This window comes from Cyprinus carpio, chromosome B12 (assembly GCF_018340385.1).
Source record: "Cyprinus carpio isolate SPL01 chromosome B12, ASM1834038v1, whole genome shotgun sequence".
NCBI classification, from domain to species: Eukaryota; Metazoa; Chordata; class Actinopteri; order Cypriniformes; family Cyprinidae; genus Cyprinus; species Cyprinus carpio.
The window spans coordinates 6,383,855-6,407,271 of NC_056608.1; the positions used below are offsets into that span (position 1 = coordinate 6,383,855).

The window sequence follows — 23,417 nt, forward strand, 5'->3', positions numbered from 1 at the left end:
AATGCATATTAGTAAATATGTTGTTACAGCCATGCTAAACTAAACAATATGGTAAGAGCTATGACCTAGTTTAGCTAGACACGGTGTACTGATCAATGTTTGCAATCATTAAGACCTTTTAATGTTTTTGAAAAAAGTTTCATATGCTTATTGAAACTGCATTTATTTGATTGAAAATACAATATATTCCATTATTATAAAACAATTTTTAAATAACTTTTTCAATTTATTTTTATACATTTTCAAATTTTTTTTTTTTTTTTTTTTTTTTTTTTTTTTTTTTTTTTTAGAATGGCAAAGCAAAATTTCCACCATCTTTACTCCAGTCATCAGTGTCACATGATTCTTCAGAAATCATTCTAATATGCTGATTTGCTGCTCAATTATTATTAATTATTACTGGTGCTCAATTTTTAATAATGGTTCTTATTATCAATGTTTAAATCTATTTTTCCTGCTAAATATTTTTTTGGAATCTGTGACAAACTTTCCACCTAGTTCAGTTGCTGCCTTATATTTTTAGGTTTAATCAACTAAGTTGTAGAAGTAATTTCAACTAAAATGACATTAAACTGACATCAAAATCAAGTTTAATTTCAAGTTGAAATTACTCAACAAATTATTTTATAAATAGAAAGTTAAAAATTAACAGCATTTATTTAAAGTAGAAATCTTGTTACAATATAAATATATAAATAAAATATTTAGCTACAACCGTTTTCAAAAATGATAATAAGAAATATTTCTTGAACACTAAATCAGCATATCTGAATATTTTCTGAAGGATCATATGTCTTTAAAGACCTGAATAACTGCTCGGCTACTCAGCTTTGCCATTACAGCAATAGATTACATTTTAAAATATATTCAAATAGAAAAAAATAATTTATTTTAATTTGTAATAATTTTTCGCAATATTACTGTTTTTACTGATCAAATAAATACTGCCTCAGTGAGCATAAAAAACTTCTCATAAAAACATAAAAAAATTAAAATTCCAAACAGTGTATATCCCAGCACAGCATGTGTAAAGGCCAACTAGTAACCTTAGATTACATGTGTTTCACACATGTACAAAACAAAATAATGTTTTAATGAAAATATGTGTCCTTAATATTGTTATTATGATGTTGCCACTTCAAATTTATAGCGAATACAGTTATGCTGCTGTCTGTCATGCCTTTTAGCTTAGACTAAACTCACAAAAAGTAGTTAAAACACAATAGGGGCAAAAAATTTGAAAGGGGAAAAAATATGAAAAACTTCCAGGTTGCTCAGCAAGGGGCTTAGGGGCCATTCACGAGTTCTCAGTGTGGACATGTGCATCATGACACATGCTGGGTTTTCGGCCTGTGCATGTGTGGGCGCTATGACAACCGTCCTGTGTGCCATACTAGGATTTCACTTGAAACTCTTTTATTGTGTGCGCCTGGCCCAGATGGCGCTGTGCTGCTGCTCACGTTACATAATAAAAATAGTCAGAGCCGTGAAACATTTACAATCTCTTGCTCACTGCCTTTCCGTCTCTTTTAAGGGACGTCAAACCCTCTGTTATTTTCCGTCTTTTCAGCAAGCCTTCTAAACAAATAATGATCTTATTGTCAGACATGAGCCATTGATCTGAGAGACATCCAAACCCCAAATCATCCCAGCAACATAAAGGATCCCGTCGTATTGCCTCCGCAGAGCTATTGTTCCATTTTAAATACTCCACAGCTGCAGCTCAATGCACAGCACATCTCTGACTCAATGATCTAGAGAGGAATGACTCACCAGAGCTGGCCACTGGATCTGCTTGGCTTTTGTTCCCTGCTGCTGGGCACCCTCCTTCCTTTTGGCCCAAACCAGCTGATGTTCCAGCAGAAAGATCTGGAAGTCTTCATACACCTTGACCCACTCCCGCTTATCCCACTCGAGGTCGTCAAACTCAACGTACACCTGCAGGAAGAGCAAAGAGAAGGGGTCACACTCCGATCACTAGTGCTGCATGGCCTATGATAACCTAATGGTGTAAAAGGCATACAAGAACACAAGTGGTGTAGGAATGTAGCATTGATATGGAACAATTAGGACTTTCACATGATTCACATCAAAGTTATCCACTGCATTAAACTCTAATGAGTGAAGCATCAAGATCTAGCATTAGCCCCAGGCAAGTGTTTGTGCACCATGCCATACAATTTCAACTTTGATGTTGTTTCAATGGCCCTGCCATAAAAAAATAATAATAATAAAAAAAATATATATATTATATATAATAAAAGAGGTTGCTACAACACCAAAATTTTAGATAGCAGTGAAATTTCTTCCAACTGTTTACGATTACTTAAAACATAATTGACTCTGTTTACGAGGACATATGTTTTTAAATTAGCGTAGTGCAGAGTTTCCAAAATGGGACATCACAAAGTAACTGCTGGGGGTTTGTGAGTTGATAAAAACCTAATTAAATAATTATACTGAATGTCAAATAAAATAAATAAATGGGGCTGTGTAAAAATTGGGATATATCATAGCTTAGTTTGCAATTTAATTAAATAACTGTATAGCCTGATGCACTGTGGGTTTTAGAGTGAAGCGCAGCACTGTGCTCATTTACACATAAGCAGCTTATGATCCGGTGTTTTCAGCATCTCAGTTGGACTCTGTTCACAGTAAATGTAGTGAATTCCATATCTGCATGTGCTGAGAATTTAATGTGCAACATGGGCTGGGTTTACTTTATTAACATAATCGCATAATATTTTGTTTCTTTTTTATAATTAAAGCATAATAAAATAACTATTAAAATAATACTCCACAGTAAGAGTAATGTGCTAAAACCAGTGTAAAAGTAATGTGATTTGAGTCCACTTTAAAGTCTAGCTATAAAAATTCAAAATAAAACACTTCCTAAAACACTATTAATTTTTTTATCTATTAACTTACATTTGATTTTACCATTAACCAACAACAGTTAGCCATGAATATGTGAATGTGTCATTCAATTCTTGAAATATCAACTATCAATCTAAGGGTAATTTAAGTAAATGTTTGACATATAAAGGATTCAGCTGACAAAACAGTTTGTGAACTCCTGGCAGAGTGTTTTAATAAAAGCATCTGTCAAACAACTTGCTGTTACAAAAAAACAGTTCAATAACTTTCTGTGTAATTTCACAGCCATAAAAGCCTTAAATGACCTAATTTTGGTTTGATTTCATGGACAGACGTGGCCACTGCAGACCCACTGAATTTACAGCTTTCCTCACAGTCACGGCGCTAAAACCACGTCTCAGTCCCGCTGTTGTCCTCAACTGTGATTCAAAGTGGAGCTGGCGCGCAGGACGTTTATGTGTTTGTGAGACACTGAGACAAGAGGGAGAACATGTGTTTGAGCTGCTGGATGTTTTCAACATATGCAGCGTGTCATAATGACAGCATGTTTCTGGCCTGTCAAAGTCTCCTCTTTCACCGCGTGTGTGGGCGGGCGTAGCGTGATAGGCTGGAGAACTGGTTTCCAAAAAACAAGCCACACTGAGGGTTTGGCACTATTTTTGAACCCGTTTTCCAACTGGAAAAACAGTTCCTGCACTGGATAATGTCCATCTGTTGACTAATACGATCCTGTGCACAACACTTTTAAAGTGTATACAGAAAGCGCCCAGCTAATGATTTGAAACACACAGATCTGGTGCTGAGAGCTGTGGGAATCATCAGCGTGAGTGAGTCAGCCAGAGCACATTGCACAACCCCAGTGCTGAGCAACATGCAATAACAGGAGCGGGTTTCATAATGTGGATTCATACCAGAAATGATTCACTGGCTCTGCCTCTTGTGGTTTTCTCACCATGACTGGAGTTGCGAGACTCTAATGAGTGTGTTTGGAGGGACCTGTCAGGACAGATTTCACATCTGGACCACCCCCCCACCCCACCCACCCAACCAAAAAGCATTGCTTGAAGCAACATCCAATTCCATTACCCTTATAAACAATCATCTCACAGGGCTGTTTTATAGGGATGCTGTCCTTAAAGTAACCCCAATGACCAATGAATGAATACAAATAAAACAATTTAACATCAAAACAAAGTGCACAAGTAGTTTGGCACTCAGATATTTCATGGGCCCTTTTCACACTAAAAATAACTAGAACAATAATTATATTTGTTATTATTATAATGGTGTGTTGCCGTTGTATGGTCTTCCACTTTTAAAGTCATAAAGAGAAAATGTTTTGTAGTTATAATCCTTGGTGTATACATCCTTTTGCTGGCCTCAAGTCAAAGACGCCCTCCCTTTATGCAAGTCTATGGAATTTTTCATCTGTTATAATCCAAATCATTAGTCTGACCATTTGAAAATGAATTTTACACCCCTCTTTAACAAGACACATCACTTCAGCAATCATTTAAAGCTGCACCAGTATTTAAGTCATACTATTTTGTCTACAGTAAATTAAAAATAAACAACAAAAAATACTAAAATCTGTCTTTTTAAACTCTGAAAGTGCATCATAAAATTATAATGCACAGTTTGAAAATAAAATTGATTTTGATATTCGTGTTTAACAGTGTTATTAAATTATTAATTTTTTTAACACTTTGAGTGATAAATAACAAGTAATTTAAAATGTAAAAATAAAGAAAATGTACATTCACATTAAATATCCATTATCGCTCAAACAATCCAAAGCCCAAGTATAAGAAAAAGCAATAGTGATTATCAGCAAAATTCAATCCTGTCCGGATTGGGATGTTGTCCAGATACTGTATTTTCACAATGCATCTCAAATTATTTGTGATTTTGTTGAATACCATTACTACAAGATAATTTTCTCATGTTGTGTAATATGCTGACTGCTGCCTTCATTATGGATTTAGACATTTTAGACAGTTTTCTGTGTACAATAAAAATTTATACTGCTGGTGTGCAACTTCCCATCTCAGCTTTTCTTTTCCACAATCTCTAGTGTTTTGGTTGGTCATATGAACTCATGTGAAGCACACATCCTTGCAGAGCACAGCACATGACCCTCCATAACACCCACATTAACAGCAGACACTCCCACCTCAGTATCTGTAAATCTGGATCAGAATATGAAATGACAGATATTGTTTTTCTATGGCATTGCTGTGAAAGGTTGCCACATTTTTAAGAATCTGTAACTTGTTAATCAGTTGTACAACTTGTATAAACATATTTATGAAAAAAAGTCACATATCCTTTTATGCATGATATATCAATGTATGCAATTTCAATAAAAAGTGTTCTCTCCACCTCCTAAATGACCATTATAAACATGTAAAATATTCTGTGATGCCCAAACATGCTAAGTAGTCATCTTACTACATTTTGAAACCCCACCTCCAATGTGTGTGTTGTTCAGGCATGTAAAGTCCAGCCTTCATTCCTGTTGTGACACACGTGACCGACGGCTTCTGCTCTCCCCTCCCCCCATTATGCTGGCCCCTCCCTCCCACAATCCCCTTTACAGCAGGGATCATGCAGGATGGCTTCCCACATTCGTCCTCTCTGTCTTAGAATGAAACATTAACTTCATATTGTGTTTCTGCTGAAACCACCCTCCTAGTTGAGTATCCGCTGCTGGCTAGATGAAAAATTCACTCTCATTAAAAATTGACATGGGGCAGAGGGCCAAAATGTGTGTGTGTGTAAGGCCCAGTTACTTCTTATGCTGGTTATTCAGGCAGTGACCTGTAGGCCTGAGGATCTGGTATTAGACAGTGGCTGACGTACACCACTGCCTCAAATAGTACTTCAGTAATTGCGGCAGCATATTTCATTGCAGTAAAACCGAAATCACAATATGTATGGTTATTGCAAGTATCAAATAAAATCACGCACTGTGACTCTATGCATGTAATATTCAATAATCTTGATCAGATATGATGTGCGAGTGGGAATGCAGCATACACTAAACATCTTTCCAAACTTCCAATGAGACGTGATTATAAACCGGCTGTTGTCAAGTAAAAGAGAAGCTTTAAAGGCTCTATGCAGTTTTTTGACAGAATAAAAGTTTTTAAATAGTTTGAAAGTGAAGAAATTAAGACAAAAAAGCCATAAAATAAGCAATACATATTACTATTCTAATTTTAATGTTGTACAGTAAAGTAAAATTGATATTACTTTTCTTAAACACTCAATTTTTACAGTTAGGCCTAAATTTTACAACAAAAATTTCTGTTCAATATTATCTTGTTTATTATTAATAATAATAATAATGTAGTGATATATAATGATCATTTCTGGCGAAACTGTGCAATCCTTCTAGTAATGCACGAACACACAAGATCAGATTCTAAGCTGATATGACGATAAAGCTAAAACAAGTATATTTCATATTTTTCATCCATTTGATTATATTCAGTATATATCTTAATATTTACTTATAAACCTGCTCTGAAACAGCTTAAAATTGTTTGACCTGAGGAATCAATTTCTACTATACTGTCACTAAAGTCTATTTACAGATTTATGATTTATAACGGCAAATACATATTCACTATACAATATCAGACATAATCCAAAGACAAACTAAAGGGATGCAGCAGATGATTGGAAGAATCCGGCTGAAAATAAGCAGAGGGAGGATGGGAAGGCTGCTGGACAGAAGTACAGTACAGACAGATGGTACAGTTCTGCCCCTCCAGCAGGGTGGAAGCCGCCTCAATAACAGCGACTGAGCTGCTCAGATTGATTACTAACCTGAACGGAAAGGAAGCCACTTGCACAAGATTAAAGAACAAATCAAACCTTCCTGCATGGAAGACTAGACTAGTACTACAAACCTCATCACGTCATGCTAATATTGTGAGTGTGTGTGTGTATGTGTGTGAATGTTTGTGTAGCAGGTTATGCTGTCCTGTCTCCATAAATTCCTGTTCCATTTCTCGCTCTGTAGTCATGTGTGCACAGATGCTTCCATGCCAAAATAAACTGACATAGCCTAGTTGTTTTACAGTATCACTTAAACAGAGAAACCAGAGTTTACATTTATTATATTTATTAAAAATAACAAAATAAAAAAATTTAAAAAATATCTTTCTTTCTTAACAATTCAAATAAATATAAAAAAAAAAAAAAAAGCACCACTAAAAAGAGTTTCCTCACTAATCATCTCTAACGTACTTCTGAAATATTCAAAAAGAAATACCAGGTTTAATGAAAAGACAACCGCACTGAACAACATGCAGCAAGTCTGAATAAATACAGAAGCACAAATGAGATTTGAGAGTAAACAATTTTTAGTCTGGTCGGGGTCATGATAATATAGGATGACATGATCATAAGTAACTATTTCTTTAATTTCAATTCCAGGAAATGAATCGTTTTAGGCTGACAAACACATGATTGCACCATCTCTGTGGTGCAACAAACCTGCAAAATGCCAAAGCTTTTTTACGTTCCACCACATCTGTTTAACTACAGAGGAAAAGGAGCAGTGTAAAGCTGAAAGCACAAGGATAACCGCATTGAAAATCTGATGCGGGATCTGGGATCAGATTTACCCAGCTTACTTATCTCTGCAAAACTAATGATTTGCTGTTTACAAGAGAAGCCTGAGGAAGAGCACACACACTATATAGACTGATGGAAACACATGATGGCAAACTAAAGCAATACGCTCATTAAAATTCCCATGCACACTCTATGAAACAGGATGGGTTAACCCGAGATAACATGCAGAACAAAAGCAGGAAGGGTCTGGAAACGCTGAACATAGATGACACCTCCCCCTCTCGTATCCAGAAGGAGGAAGCCACCACACGTGCCTCTGCCATGGCATACAGAACCGAGGCCAGGCTCCACATTTAATCTGATTATGGATTCGGTGCCAGCTGTACACAGCAGAGCAGGGATAACAGAGGGTTAACTCAGTATGCAGAGCTCACAAACACAGACAGAGCAAGACGAGAGAGAGAGAGAGCAGGGGGGAGGGGGTTGTTTTTAATGGGAACAGTTAGAGGGTCAGCTCTGGTCTGCCTGGCCATGCATAAGGGATGAGGCTTGTACTGACTCCAAAATCATGCAGGCAGCAGGGGTGTTATATAACTGCGTTCAGTCAGACACTCGGGGAGATGAGAGCTGCCTGCCTGTTTGTTGAACCCTGCACAACTAGATTAGGGTCTGGAAAAGCAGTTAGGCTGGGCCAGGCACGTCCAGGATTTGACCGGTTTATGTAAGACTATGGAAATGCCCGAAAATGGAAAATAAGGAGGCTGCAAAATTCCTTGTTGCTAAACAAGTGCTGGAATGTGGCCATCGCAGTCGTTGAGAGTTGCTGTGTAGTACAAGCAAACCCCTGGTGAATAAATCTACTGTATTTTCCAGAAAATAAGTTTAATCTGATTATAAAAGTCACAATGGGTCAAAATTGTATTGCTGAGGGAAAAAACACAGATATGTTGCATCGGTGTACAAGTCACATTTTATTATTACATTCAGTCATAATGTAAAATACTGGAAAATAAAACATTTAGAAACACTTATTAACATTTTAGTTCCTCTCACTACACAAAAAAAGAGTGAACAGAAATGAAAACAGAACAGGAATAAAAAATGTTGCGCTTATTATAGCCTAAAATTTATTTAAAGCGAAACTGTGGGAAATGCACTTTACAAATAAATTTTGGCTCATATACCTCTATCGTTCAATACAAATACAAATGGGCACGCTTTGTGCATGTTTTGCATGCTTGCCATTAAATTGCATTACATAGGCTGCTCTGGAATATGAGTCACAGCATGCTTTAGGAGTAGGGATAGATCAAAACTAGTTGTCTGACAACAAAAAAGTCAGTTTAAATTGTTTTTAGTTGCAGTGCAAGTTTAATATCAACAGATGTTTTTTTTTTTTTTTTAAACATCATTAACAATCACTTCAAATGCTGGTGTGTGAAAAATTATCTTAATATTATGCATAATTCCTAAGTTCCCATGATAGTTTTGTAGAATGAAAGGCTATATTCCCAGCTGAAAGGCTGCACTATGGGTGGAAATTGGGAAACTTTATCAGAACTGAATTATTTCTAACATTCAGTTCTATTAACAGTTGGAACATCGGTTTTCCTCTGCTGATGTGGACAGAACATTGCAATGAAATATGAAGTGCATGTATCAGAGCCACCTGAAACTCTGCCGTTGTCATGACAATCAATGCATGTTCAATTTTCTCTCTGCTGGGCATGAGAACCAACAAACAGCTTTTAAGCATGTGACTCATTGCCAAATATATTATGCATAATAGAATTTGTTGACAATTTTGTTTGAAATCTAAAATTATGTCATTTCACAATGTTGCAGAGGATGACTGCAATAAGTAGTGTTTCATAACCATACATTCTTCCTTAACATTAAGCTAATGGAATTCATTGATTGCAAACTACATTGAAACCGCAAGCCTGTGGAATGCACAACAGCGCCACATCTTGACTTCGAAACATGTAGCACTTACATTTATTAAATTAAATAACCGCTTTCTGAAGTTTAATAAATCACATTTGACTGTATTGCAATTACTGTTTTTCTGGCCCCAAATTTAACATCTAAAAATCATAATTAAGACTTTTCATCACCCTAAACATGATCAAACTGATTTTAAGACAAGGACCCCCAGGAACCCTGAATGTATGGTCCACATCCTTTGTTTTTACCGCCCATTAATTGCTAAACAATGTGTCTGATGATGTCAGGTGTACTTGATCCTGAACCAGCCAATTATACTGAGTGATCAGACAATCCAGCAACAATCAAACATGTATTTTTACACCTTTTATGTGGTGCCATTTTGGGAAAATAAATAAATGTAAAAAAAAAAAAAAATTACTACACATTAAAACCAGCCCAGAGGAAAAGTCATTCTCCTGGATTGAAGAATGAAGTGAACATGCTGAAGAGCACACATGGATCTCTAAGGCGACTGCTCGCAGGCATACAAAAAAAAACGAATGTGCAGACATTACGATACGTAAGAGCTGGTTGCTATGCAACTAACCGCACATAGGCCAGAGCGCTCAGTCTTTATCTTCCTCTACATTCTGGCTTTCTTTCAAAAGGACAATGTCTGCTCTGAATGCCTGGGGAGCGTGGCGAGCTGCTGGACTCGCTGTGGGTCAGTGAATTTACTGGACTCATCAGAGAGCAGAGCGGAGCGGGTGGATTATAAAAGAACTGAACTGAAGTGACCCTGTCTAACAGTCACCGATTCACCTTGTGCATGAGAATCAAGCCATTGCATGGGACACTTAAAAGGGTAGCTCAGCCAAAAAACTGTATTCCATATATTCACGCTCTTGTAGAACGTTTAAGAGAAAGAAATGTAGCGAAATGTTGACCCTATTCATTCCACACTAAAAATCCTTTCTCTGCTGCAGCAGCTTTCATATTTTATTTGAACTTTCAAATATTCATACTGGGCAAAAAGTTATGAGACACACAGGAGTCGAATCATTGACGTCAAAACTGACATGGCAAATCAAGTTTAAATTCAGACATCTATTAATAGTTAGTCAGTTCTGGAATAGAAGAGTAACTTAACTTTCAAATAACTTAAATTTCAGTCTATTTCAGTCGCTTCAGTCTTAATTTCAGTTATTATATGGCTTCTGAAAGCACAGAGCCATTTTTATTTTTAATGAAGCCTGAGAGATTTCTGTCCCTCCACTGAAAGTTCATTTCACCACAAGTAATCTATTACAGTCGAGCAGTTTGATCGAAGTGTTTTATATGATGAACATATTCAATTTAGGCTATTTATCAAATATGGTAAACGGAAGCTCAAACGTACTTACTTGATAAAACAATAAAGTTTGTTCCTGCATGTGATGTAAACACATTTGAGCCTGCACAAGAACAAGCGATGTTTGTTCTTGTGCATCAAGTACGACTGAACTTCTGGTCACTATATTTGATGTGCTCCACTAATTCGAATCTATTTATCATAGAAAGTGACTGTTTTCTCAGAAGACTTGGGTTAAAATGCCCAATTCATATGGATTTGTTTTACATTAAAAATATTGCATGAACAAAACTCTTATGGATTTAGAACGACATAAAAATGACTGATATTTTTTCTCTAAAAGAACAATTTTAACAACATTATAAATGCACTTTTTGATAACCAACTGGAGACAATTAAATGATATAAAGAATCCCCTGTGCTTTAATCATTTGTCAATGTGTAGATTAGGTAAGCATACACACAGAAGAACAAAGAAAATGTGAAAAACAAGCTCATAACAAGCCCAGTGACATTTCTGAAAGCTCACAGAAAGACGCTTTCATCAATAAATGACTTCTAAAAGCACGTCTACACGTCCTCCCTGCCGCTTCAGACAGTAGAGTGATTATCATTCACCGCACCACGTTAATGTGTCACTGGAAAATCTGCCCCTCACTAACAGCAGCAGGACTTCCCTGACTGGCTGGGCCCAGACTGCTGCAGTCCAATCACTGCGGGCCCAGACACCGCTCTGCTAGCGCTAATCGCTAACCTCGCAAAACCAGAAATCTGCCTTTCAAATCACTGGAGCAGAGAGAGAGCGTGCTGGAGAGAGGCGGATTTAGTCATATTTTCAGGGGGTTTTCTTTTATCAGATTAACGTGGAGGAAATCTTCTTTTGCGGCTTGGAGTACAGAAGCACCAGCAGCTTTTGTCTTGCAGACGGCATCCTCGCGGTGATCAGAGAACAATATGAAGCAACGGAGATGATGAAATCAAATGTTAATGTCACTCAAACTATAGCCTGTGGGGACCGTCCCCCTGGTGTTGATCCCTTTAAACATAAAGGAGACAAAAACAGCAATGTACATGTTGAGCAAACCTGCGCTGCTGCAGATATCACAGTGTCCTCATTTCCCCTGCCTGTCATGGACCGCCACGTCTTTTCTACATCTGTCGCTCTCATGGGCCAGACAGAATACTGTGATCCTCAGAACCCGGGGGAAAGAAACAGCACAGTTTCTTGTTTACGCTGTGGTTTCATCATACGGCATCAGCGATCTAGCCTTGGGGCTCAATGCTATTGAACAGCTCTAAATATTACGGACAGCATTTGTTGAGAAGGCTTTGGCTGCATTTACACTGCGGTGCTTAATGCACAGATCTGATCTTTGGTCTATATCCTTTTTGTCCTCCCTGTTGTGTTTAATTTAGTTTTACTTGCACATATTTTGTAAATGTCAAATTTACTAGCAATTTCTAGTAAAAAACAAAAAAAAAATTCAGTGTATATTTAGTTTCTGCCTCAAAAAAAGCTGTGAGTTTGTGCAAGCTTATACAAGCACATCTGCTTCATAATACAACATTAAGAAAAGCTATATTTGTAGACAACTCGTCATTTTCACCGTGTGGTGGCTTGGCATTTCAATGTAAATTGTATTTATTTGTAAATTGTATTGTGTTTTGAGATGTTGATCATATATCAGATATATCTGATTTTTAACCACATTTAGAAGTGGTGATTTGTGTGTGTTGTGTTGCATTCAATCTGTATGCGATGCGAGTAAAAAAAAAAAAAAAAAAAAGAGAAGATTAGATTTAGTTTTTTTCTCAGCACAAACGCAGCCTATTGAGGCCTCGTGTCAATATACAATATACTCATGTAAATTTTATACCTCCCAAAATACCACATACCATTAATCACTACCAATAGAAATTAGCACATGGTGGTTCATGGCTAAAATGTAAACTTTTCTTCTTTTTTATTTTTTTATTAAAACAATAAGAACTACATAAACATGAGGCAGAAATCTGCATTTGCCAAACCTTGTCATAGGGTTTTTTAACATCACTAATAGCCCCATCTACATAATTGATACAAGAATCCATTGGAAGAAAGGACATTTACCGTATCGTTCAACAATCACTGGCAGTTAAATGGACATGTACATGTGTTAGCATCCTAGCTAATAAAAGAAAGCTTATGGAAAACTGCTTGTTGTACAATACTAACAACAACATAACACCTCTAATAATAACAAAATATTCTTGCTTCATTCAATTTATTTTTTCCTCCTTAACTAAAACAGCTCAAGATATAAACAGGACGTGCATACATAATTTCACCATATCAATTCCCATCTGGCGTATTAGCATGCAAACCAGGAATTGAACAGTTTACGAGCTGTGTGCTCTATTCAGACTCCACGGTGAAACCACATCACACACAAAACTCTTCAGCTGTAAGATTTTATCTAACAGACCTCACCTCACTGTACTGTACTTCCTGTCTACAAACCCGCTGACAAAAACACAGCGCAACAAAAATAACAACAAACACAGCTTTGTGTGGAGAGAAAACGGTGCTCTGCCGTGACCCGAGGGAACATCTGCAGCAAGAGCACGCTCTGTACTTTCTCCAGATTAAAACAATGCCTTTGTTTACCACCTTTCCGATAAAGCCCCGCCTCACGCACGCTTTATTCCTCCCACATAAAAACAGAGATTGGTCAATACTGCGGCGCTGCTGAGCTCAGCTCCAGACGAGACACTGTGAGGCAAATGCTGTCTGATGTCCTTCAGAAGAAGAAACAGACCCTCTCAAACACACAACGTTATGATGACAGTCATATATAATAGGTGAAAGCAAAAAAACTTTGGAACGGAGGAAAAATCACTACATAAAGATGCTAAAAGACTTCAATGTTTAATACAGATTTGCATTTCCACTAGCACTAATTTTAAGCCTGCAGGAATTCCCAATTCAGATCCAATTAAATTTGCCAATTCACCATGCAAATATCACTATGTGGTCATTGTTTTCAAGTTGTTTTCAAACTTTTACACACACATATATATATATATATATATACACACACATACATATCTACAGTCCTGATGTAAAATATATATATATATATATGCACACACACATACATATCTGCACAAAAAAAAAAGATAAAACACCAAAAACTCAATGTACACAATGTTTATAGTCCTGATGTAAAGCATTATGCAAGCTGCATTAGATCTTTTCCTTTTGTTTTGATGTACATTCGAGTGTAACGTATTACCAAAAAACAAATTATCCTTGTTCAATCCATCAATTGTTGACTGAATGAAAGCAGATCTGAATGTGAGCTTGCAGTCAATTGTAAGAAACTAATGCAGTTTACAAAAGGCTAAATGATTGGGGAATTCCAATATATTTCACCTTAAAGAAGTTGTAATTTCACCAGAAGATCAAGATGATTTTTAAGTCCAAAAAAAAAACTATTAAAAAGAAGCATCCATGGATGGATGAATCATTCACAACAAGATAAATAACATGTATTTAGAAAATACATAGTGTGAATTTTTATTTCATGAATCTGAACCTGCAAATTAATTGCTAAAAAAAGAGTTGACTTTTGTGTAAAAGCAAAAACCACAAATCTTCGAGTAAAAGGTAATTTGCTTTAGGCTTTTTACAGTTGCCAAGCAATGTTGTGTAATAATATTGGTAATATTTGCATTTGGTGAATTCAGTGGCTTCAAATGTTGCTCAACAAATGTGACCCTGGACCACAAAACCAGTCATAAGGGTCAGTTTTCAAAAATTGAGATGTATACATCATCTGAAAGCTGAATAAATAAGCTTTCCATTGATGTATGCTTTGTTAGGATAGGACAATATTTGGCCGACATATAACTATTTGAAAATCTGTAATCTGAAGGTGCAAAAAAATCAAAAAAATCTTTAAAGTTGTGCAAATTAAGTCCTTAGCAATGCATATTACTAATCAAAAATTACATTTTGATATATTTACAGTAGGAAATTTACAAAATATCTTCATGGAACATGTTCTTTACGTAATATCCCAATGATTTTTGCCATAAAAGAAAAATCGATAATTTTGACCCATACAATGTAAAGTTGGATATTGCTACAAATATACCCGTGCTACTTATGATTGGTTTTGTGGTCCAGGGTCACAAATGATATTTTAGAGCCATCTTTTATATTATATATATATATATATATATATATATATATATATATATATATATATATATATATATATATATATATATATATATATATATATATATATATATATATATATATATATATATATATATATATATATATATATATATATATATATATATATATATATATATATATAAACTAAATAAAATACCAAAGAACTCAAAACAAAAAAACAACAAAAACAAACCCCACATGAAACAGCCGAGGACACCGTCCCACATGTAACCCGAAACAACATGTCTCGCTGTAGACAAACAGTGACCAGAGAAACAGGGAACGTCCCAAAATAAACAAACAAAAGTAGGTCAAGTCTGTTGGGCTTATCTATCAGCCATAGAGTTCAGAGTTCCTGAACCGCAGCAAACAGAGCCATCAAGAGACACATCCTCACCATCTCGCTGATACTACAGAGATAATGCTGCACTTACATAAGAGAAGAGCATGTCACACTCTCACTAGAGCGCGTGCTTTGACATCAGCTGAGATTAAAAGCACCTTGAGCAGAAAAGCAGACAGTCAGAGACCAGGAACAAAAGGCCACTGAAGAGACAGACACGCTCTCATTCATTCTTTGTCTTTTTAGCACTCTGTATGATTTTACTCACTGAAAAGCAAGATAATGTGGTGAGGCACACAGATGAAAGACATCATTAGAGGAAATAAGCAATATACCATAAACAGAGCACCTAACGAAATTTTAATGAAAATGTAGATGTTCCCTGCAAAAGTCGATACCACAATGTGAGGGTTTTGTCATCCGCTGAGCGAAAATTGCAAACCGATATTTATAGAATAACAATAATACATCTCTGCTCAACAAGTTTTAGTGTAGTTCACTAAACCTTAGCATAAGCAATAGTACCAGTGATACTGGAATTCCGCACTTAATAATTAGTCATTAAAACTCAAAGCAGTATTAATTGGTGTTTAAAAACAAGCCAATTTCCATGTGAAAAACTTCATTACCCATAATCCTGAAGAGAGATTCACTAATCAGAGATGTCACTATTACCATGGAAACAAAAACTTCAGCTCAGCAGATTCCTGAATCCATTCAGTGCCATAACTATGTCTTTCATCATAAAACAGTTGAATACACACAGAATTATGACTGTCTTGGCAAGTAATCACATAGACACTGTATCTGTTTATTAGGTCCTAAAGTGATGGCAGCCTACTATACCGATGTATTTGTCGTTGATCTTAACAAAAATTTGTCTTTGATCATCTTTGACAACATAAACCAAAAATAACTATATTGTGATATATATTGTTATTCAGAAATTAAATAAATTGTGAAATAAGATTCTGATCATATCAACCACCTCAAGTCAACAATTGCACAGTCATTGTGGTTAAGTCATTCACAATGGTTTATTGAATGGAATGAGTGTTTCTTTCTCTAATATTAGAACAAAAATCATTAAAAAGATCTGAAAATGCAGATTCTGTGATTATTTATGCACCCTTGTGTGATTCCAAACCATCCTTCTGCAGAACATAAAACATATTTTGAGAAAAGTCTCCATTGAAAGTGTTCATTGATTTATACAATGTTAGTCAAATAGTCACCAAAGCTGTCGGATTACCAACATTCTTTAAAATATCTTATTTAATATCAACACAACAGAGACAAAATCATTGGAACATCAAGAGTACTTGCAGGGCTCGCAAAATCGTTAGCCCGGCATCCCTGGGCTATTGTGTTCATATACCAAAATTCATCACCACCCTGCCCGACAGGCTATCTTGAATAGTGATATAAAATTATTTCCGTCATTTGCGTTGTTCAGTCGCTTATAGGGGTAAAATGGATCGTAGTTGATCGTTTGCACTTGTTTCGAAGTCTTGCTGATTTAAACATTCAAGTGTTTTAAACCATTCGCTGACATTCAGAACATTTGAACTCAATCAAAGCGCACACAGAGAGCCACGCTTCAGACAATGCACAAACACAGAATCGTATCCTCTTTCGCATATCCTTGCTTCTGAATGAACACATACAAAATTATCTCAAAATAATTGTCTCTGCAAGTATTCTCGTAAACACAGTCGGTTATGTCTTAAAAGTGGTCTCCAACATGGTGCCCGCTGTGGAGTCTCTGAGTCGCCCGCCGAGCACGTTCTATAAATAAGCCTGAATTGTAATCTTTCATTTTTTTTTTTTTTTTTTTTTTTTTTTTTTTTTATGATAATGGCATAAAATGAGAAAATAACTATTGGTGACATTTCATATACCATTAAAACATAATAAAATAATTCAATAATTTAAAATATTTAGAATCTGCACGTCAAGTCAAGGTACGTTGACATAGGATACATTACGTTGTGCAAAAAAAAAACAAACAAACAAAAAAAAAAACGTCACTTCTGTGAGTTGAGGGCGGTCGCGGGCAGACGGTACATGAGACAAATTGAACTATAAAAAAGAGAAAAAAAAGATTAATTATGGCTGATGATGCAAGTCATGCAAACATTGCGTTATTTCAACGAGGAGTGGGAGACAGAATTCATCTTCACCAACGTTAAAGATAAGGCTGTATGCCTCATCTGTGGAGCTAGCATTGCGGTTGCCAAGAGACACAATGCGGAGAGACATTTCACCACAACCCACAAGACCTTCAATGTTCGTTATCCACCAGGTACATCACTTAGAAAAGAAAAAGTTAGTGAGATGAAAACAACATTAAGCAGGCAGCAATCATTTTTTACAAAACCCGCTAAAAAGTCACAGGCTGCAACCAAAGCTTCATTTAGAGTTGCTCATTTTTTAACGAAACACAAAAAACCTTTCTCTGATGGTGAAATTGTCAAGGGAGCAATGACTGTGATAACCAACACTCTGTTTAAAGATCACAAAAATGGAAATGAAATAATGTCCTCAGTGTCCGATGTTCAACTCGGGGCTAACACTATTGCGAGACGAGTCTAATATATAACCCCATTTTCCTGACGTATTTTTGTGACAAAAACAGATTTTTGTGGAAAAAAAATCTGGTTTTCAACAGAAAATAATTGTATTTGAAAATTGCAGTGATAATTCATTCTCTCTCTTCCAGCGCACGCGCGCGTGCACCTTTCTCTCTTGCGCTCTCTCGCTCTGCATCTCGTGCACGCACCTCTCTTGTTCTCTCTGCGTCTCGCGCAGCAGAGGAGCAGCGTTTTAATTTAGTTAAACACAGATATTATGTTGCTTTTCTAATTTTACATGCAAGTATAGCCGAAATCATTCAGTCACTATTTCATATTTATGCCGTTGTTCTTTCTCTCCCTTTCCCCCCGTGATTTTGTCGCGAATATAGACGACTCCCCATTTTTCAGCCTATTTTTAGGACAAAAAAACTTGTCTTATATTCGGGTATATACGGTAATTATAAATTCAATTGTCATAATATTTAACAATATTACTGTTTGTTGTTGTATTTTTCAAAACTTGAAACTTTGTGTGTGTGTGTGTGTGTGTGTGTGTGTGTGTGTGTGTGTGTGTGTGTGTGTGTGTGTGACTATATCAAACAAGTAGCCCAGAAAGGCTATTTTTATCCCTTCAGGGAGCCCAGTCTGTTTTTACTTCAAATTTATAAATGTCTTAAATGAACGTAAACAGTGTAGAAAGAAATCTCCTGTGCATCATTATATTTGATCCGTGCATTCGGTCACAAAGCTAAAATCAGACCATTCTGTTTTTACTTCAAATTTTTAAATTATACAATCTAAACAACATGTATTTAGCATCTTTTTTGGATCAGATTTCAAATGCAGTGGTTGCATCTGATTTTAAATAGAGCACAGGCAAAGCCTTAATTTATATGAAGAGATTTATTTTTTTTATTTTTTTTTTCTTAAAAATTAAAAAAAGTTTTATTATTTGACATTTCAGTTTCACAAAGAAATATGCAGCATTTTGTCTGAGAAAAAATTAAAGGACACCTTTTCATGTATAATTTGTCTTAAATCTCATTTAGTAAAAAAATTAATATATAAATAAACTAAGAAGATTGTATGGTGTAATCTGTATCATTCAATTTTAATCGCATCGTGAGTTGAGTGAATCGTTACATCCCTATATCCCACTAGTTTTTGCTGATCATGCTGATTTGTCTGCAATAAAGTTTTTTTATTCGGGCTAGTTAAATTCATTTTGGGCTACCAAAATCTGAAGAATGCCTGCCCCAAGGGCTACCAGGGATTTTGAAATTTTGCGAGCCCTGATTTGACAACATTCATTCATTTCAAACAGTCTTGTGTAGTCTTTTTCCTTTTTCTTGCTTTAAAACCACTGCTTATTGGTTCCATACTGAATGAGAAATGAATGAGAAAAAAGACCTCCAGAACCATGGCAACTAAAACAAGTGGGCGTTCCCTGTAGTGCTCTAATTATGGCTCCAGGTGTGAGAGCTCAGAACAGGCTCTGTTTCCTACATGTCCTTTAGTTAGAATAAATGAGAGAGAAAGCAAGAGAACAGAAGTGAATGCCTATGAACAGAGAAAGAATGGAGGGGAGGAGGAGTATTTGTGAGTGTTGGAAACTGAAGGAATGTGTGACTGTGTGTGTGTGTGTGTGTGTGTGTCTGCACACTAATGCAACTCACATGAGCAGGCGTGAGTGAAAGCAGCGCTCATGTGCTGTGCTCCAGCTAAAGGAAGGGGATTTCCACCGGCCCCTAATAAAGCCATCCATCCCCGTCTCCCTCTTATGACCTCGGCACTGATTTACCCCCACACATCCACACATGCTTGTGTGTTCCTGCAGACCAATTCTATGTTACTCACATGAATAATAGGTAAGACGCTTACAGCATGGCCCTCCTGACCAAATTTAATCTGATTTACTCAAGCTGACTGAGCTGCAAAACAACATGTCCATCAAATCACTAAAATGTTCAGTAAGTTTTTCAGTAAGAGAAAATGTGCCAGTAGAGACAGCAAGTGAATTTTCTGTTTAATAGAGTGCATTAGTGCCTTTGCACTTTTCAGTGGCCTTGGTACTGAAAATACTGTTCCCTATTCATTTTTCAAGAATTTAAAAAAATTGCCATCATTGTTTAAGTGTTATAAGCCATGAATCAAACCAACCAGCTACAAAATGAATCACAACATTACAAACATTGATATGAAGCAAAAATTAGACAAAAAGACAAAAGGTACAAGCCTGTGTACTTAATGGTTTTAGTGAGAGAAAGTAATACACTTTCATGAAGTACTGCAGCTGGCATTACCAAATAAAAATAAATAAATAAATAAAAAACCCAGCAAGCCTGCCTTTAATGGTTAACAAGTTATCGTTTAAAATCAAGTCCCCTATAGAAAAACAACAACAACAACAAAACAATGAATGGGTTTTTACTTTCAGAACTCTATATGTGACCCTGGACTACAAAACCAGTCTTAAGTGACAATTTTTCAAAAGCTGAATAAATAAGCATTCCATTGATGTATGGTTTGTTAGTAGGGCTGTGTTGAAAAAAATCGATTCACCAATTCTGAATCGATTTTCATATTAATTTCTAAAGATCGATCCATAACTCAGAGGATCGATTTAATAATAGGCCTACATTTTCCCCGTGAATTTTAATTTGCCGCGTCATTGAATTCACTCATGCGCGCGAGGTGGAAGGACATTAAAACAACGAACATGGCAGCTTTGAAAACTCCAGAAACGCTAAAAGCTGCGATCTGGCACCATTTCAGGTTCAGAAGCAATAAAGAGAACGAGCTTGACAAAAGCAAAGCAATTTGCAAAGCCTGCCAAATGGAGGTGAAGTATTGTGGAAATACTACTAATCTCAGGAACCACATGATGCGACATCATCAAGACATCATATCCAACCCCGCCACCGGACCGCGACAGATGACACTGAAACAAACTCTACAACTGCCAACTAATTCTGAACGCTCTGTCAAAATAACTGAGGCGATTGCGGGCTTCATTTGCAAAGATATGCGCCCGTATTCTGTTGTTGAGAATGTGGGATTCAGGCGGCTAATGAAGGTAATGGAACCAAATTATGTCATTGTGTCTCACAAACGTCTGTCTGAAGAAGTGATCCCCAACATGTACCAGACAGTAAAAGATGGTGTAATGTGTAAGCTTAAGACCGCAGAGAGGGTGGGCATTACGAGTGACACCTGGACATCCGTAGCTACGGAATCTTACATGAGTGTGACAGCACACTACATAGACGAGCTCTGGAACCTCGTGTCTTACGTGCTGCAGACAACCGAAGTTCAAACGGACCATCGCTCTGTCAGTCTAGCTGAAATGTTAACCAAAGCTATGGAGGAGTGGGGGCTGCTGAGTAAAGACCCAGCCATAGTCACTGACAACGCGGCGAATATGATCCGTGTGGTTGAGATTACGGGGCTAACCCACGCCGGCTGCTTCGCGCACATAATCAACCTGGCCTCGCAAGCCGGTCTCAAACTGCCGAATGGAAAAAAAAAAAAAATCTTTCAAAAACACTTATCTAAATCTCGAAGATCGGATCGGATCGAATCGAATAATGATAATCGATTCAAGATCTTGAGAATCGGAATCGAATCGATTCTTGAAATTTGAATCGAAACCCAGCCCTATTTGTTAGGATAGGACAATATTTGGTCGAGATACAACTATTTGAAAATCTGGAATCTGAGGGTGCAAAAAAAATCAAAATACTGAGAAATTCGCCTTTAAAGTTGTCCAAATGAAGTTCTTAGCCATGCAAATTACTACTAATCAAAAATTAAGTTTTGATATATTTACAGTAGGAAATTTACAAAATATATTAACTTAACATAATATCCAAATAATATACTAAATAAAAAAAAAAAAAAAAAAAAAATACACAAACAATGTATTTTTTGGCTATTGCTACAAATATACCCCAGCGACTTTAGACTGGTTTTGTAGTCCAGGGTCACATATAGAGTGGAAGCACGTTCAATAATTACAGTTCATAATACTGTGACGAAACACTCATAACTACAGGTTAATCTATAATTAGTTGCATGTGTTATGCAAAGGAACACTGTTACTACTGCTCAGACTGTATTGCATGCTTGTACTACACACATAAAAACATTATTATTCAAATCAGGTGGAATGTTATTAAAGTATAAAAGTGGGACACTTTTAGACTTGATGGTGGACTTGGTTCAGTAAGCCACCTAGCATCCACACACACACAAACACAATACCCAAAAAAAACATACTGTATCACATTAAAAACGTGTCAGAACACCTTAGCAACCACCATATCAACACCTTTCAATTAATCCTTACACTCACTCAAAACACCCCAGCGCTATTCATATTTTCTTCTACCAAATGTACAAATGTAGATTATGGTCACATTTATCAAATTCATAGGAACAGCTCTGGCATCCGGGGTGTTATTGAAAGTAAAGCTCTGTGACCGTGTGTGTGTGTGGGCTGGTCTGTGGGTGGTCAGAAGAGAGCGAGTGACAGGGAAGGGCACCTACATACATGCACACACACGCACACACACACAGAGAGAGAGGTCTGTTTGTACTGAGCTCAGATCGCCCGCTCAGTAGCCATATTAAAAACAATGCCAACAATCAGCAAACATGTGTGTTACCGTGTTTGTGTGTTTACATCAGGGAGATCCACTGCTGCAACAAAACAGAAATACGGTCTCCCAGACAGCCAGTTTGACACTAAAACCAGATTAAAGTGGCCCATCATAATATTGAGAACATATCAAAAGGACTTTGACATGCATCTCACATTATGACTTCTAATTGCCCATATCATTAGTCGTTTTATTGCCACAGCTTCTACGAGACGCTGGAAGACTATGATATCAGAATGTGTCAAATGGACAGCCACATTAAAAAAAACTATTTCTCAATCCTCACTAACAGGATTGAGAAATATTGGCACTAAAAGCACTAAACAGAAGCATAAGCAGACTGTCAACACGAAGAGCTCGTTTTTGAGACATTCTGCTTAGCTTAACAGTCCTCATATAAATCAGAGATTACAACAAATTATGCAAGCAGGCAATGTCCCTCTGAAGAGAGAAAATATGAGCCTCATATACAGAACATTAAGAAAACATGCTAACAGACTGGCCAAAAATCTCACATGAATATAATAGAGCATATACACACTCCAAAATAGTGTTTGACTTTGTGGGAATGAATCTTTTTTGTAAGCAATAAAGAAGCACTCCTACTACCCTGATTTTGTGATGGTTGTCATGGCGATAGCAATTGCACCATCTTGGCATCTCAACTATAAACAAGAAACATGGATACCAATAGTTTAATCAATTTGGTGGTTTCTATTTAGATTTAACTAATGTTTGGAAGCAGAGAGAAGTTATATATGTGTTTTTTTGCTATTTAAAGATGAGGTTTAAGTTTCATTTGTAGGGTTAATGACACGACACTCTTTAGATCCTCATGACTGAGATTCAGGGACTGGAAGATAAA

The 23,417-nt window shown here is 36.5% G+C and overlaps 1 protein-coding gene across 3 annotated transcripts in view; it reads right to left on the reverse strand.

The window, feature by feature from the left end:
- Positions 1-23,417, reverse strand: part of LOC109100035 (probable JmjC domain-containing histone demethylation protein 2C) — a 128,647-nt gene that overhangs the window by 72,734 nt on the left and 32,496 nt on the right. For all 3 annotated transcript variants that reach the window (XM_042735082.1, XM_019113528.2, XM_042735081.1), the window contains exon 2: positions 1,774-1,938. In XM_042735082.1, the coding sequence (XP_042591016.1) occupies positions 1,774-1,938 (165 nt within the window). The remainder of the gene's footprint in view (positions 1-1,773; positions 1,939-23,417) is intronic.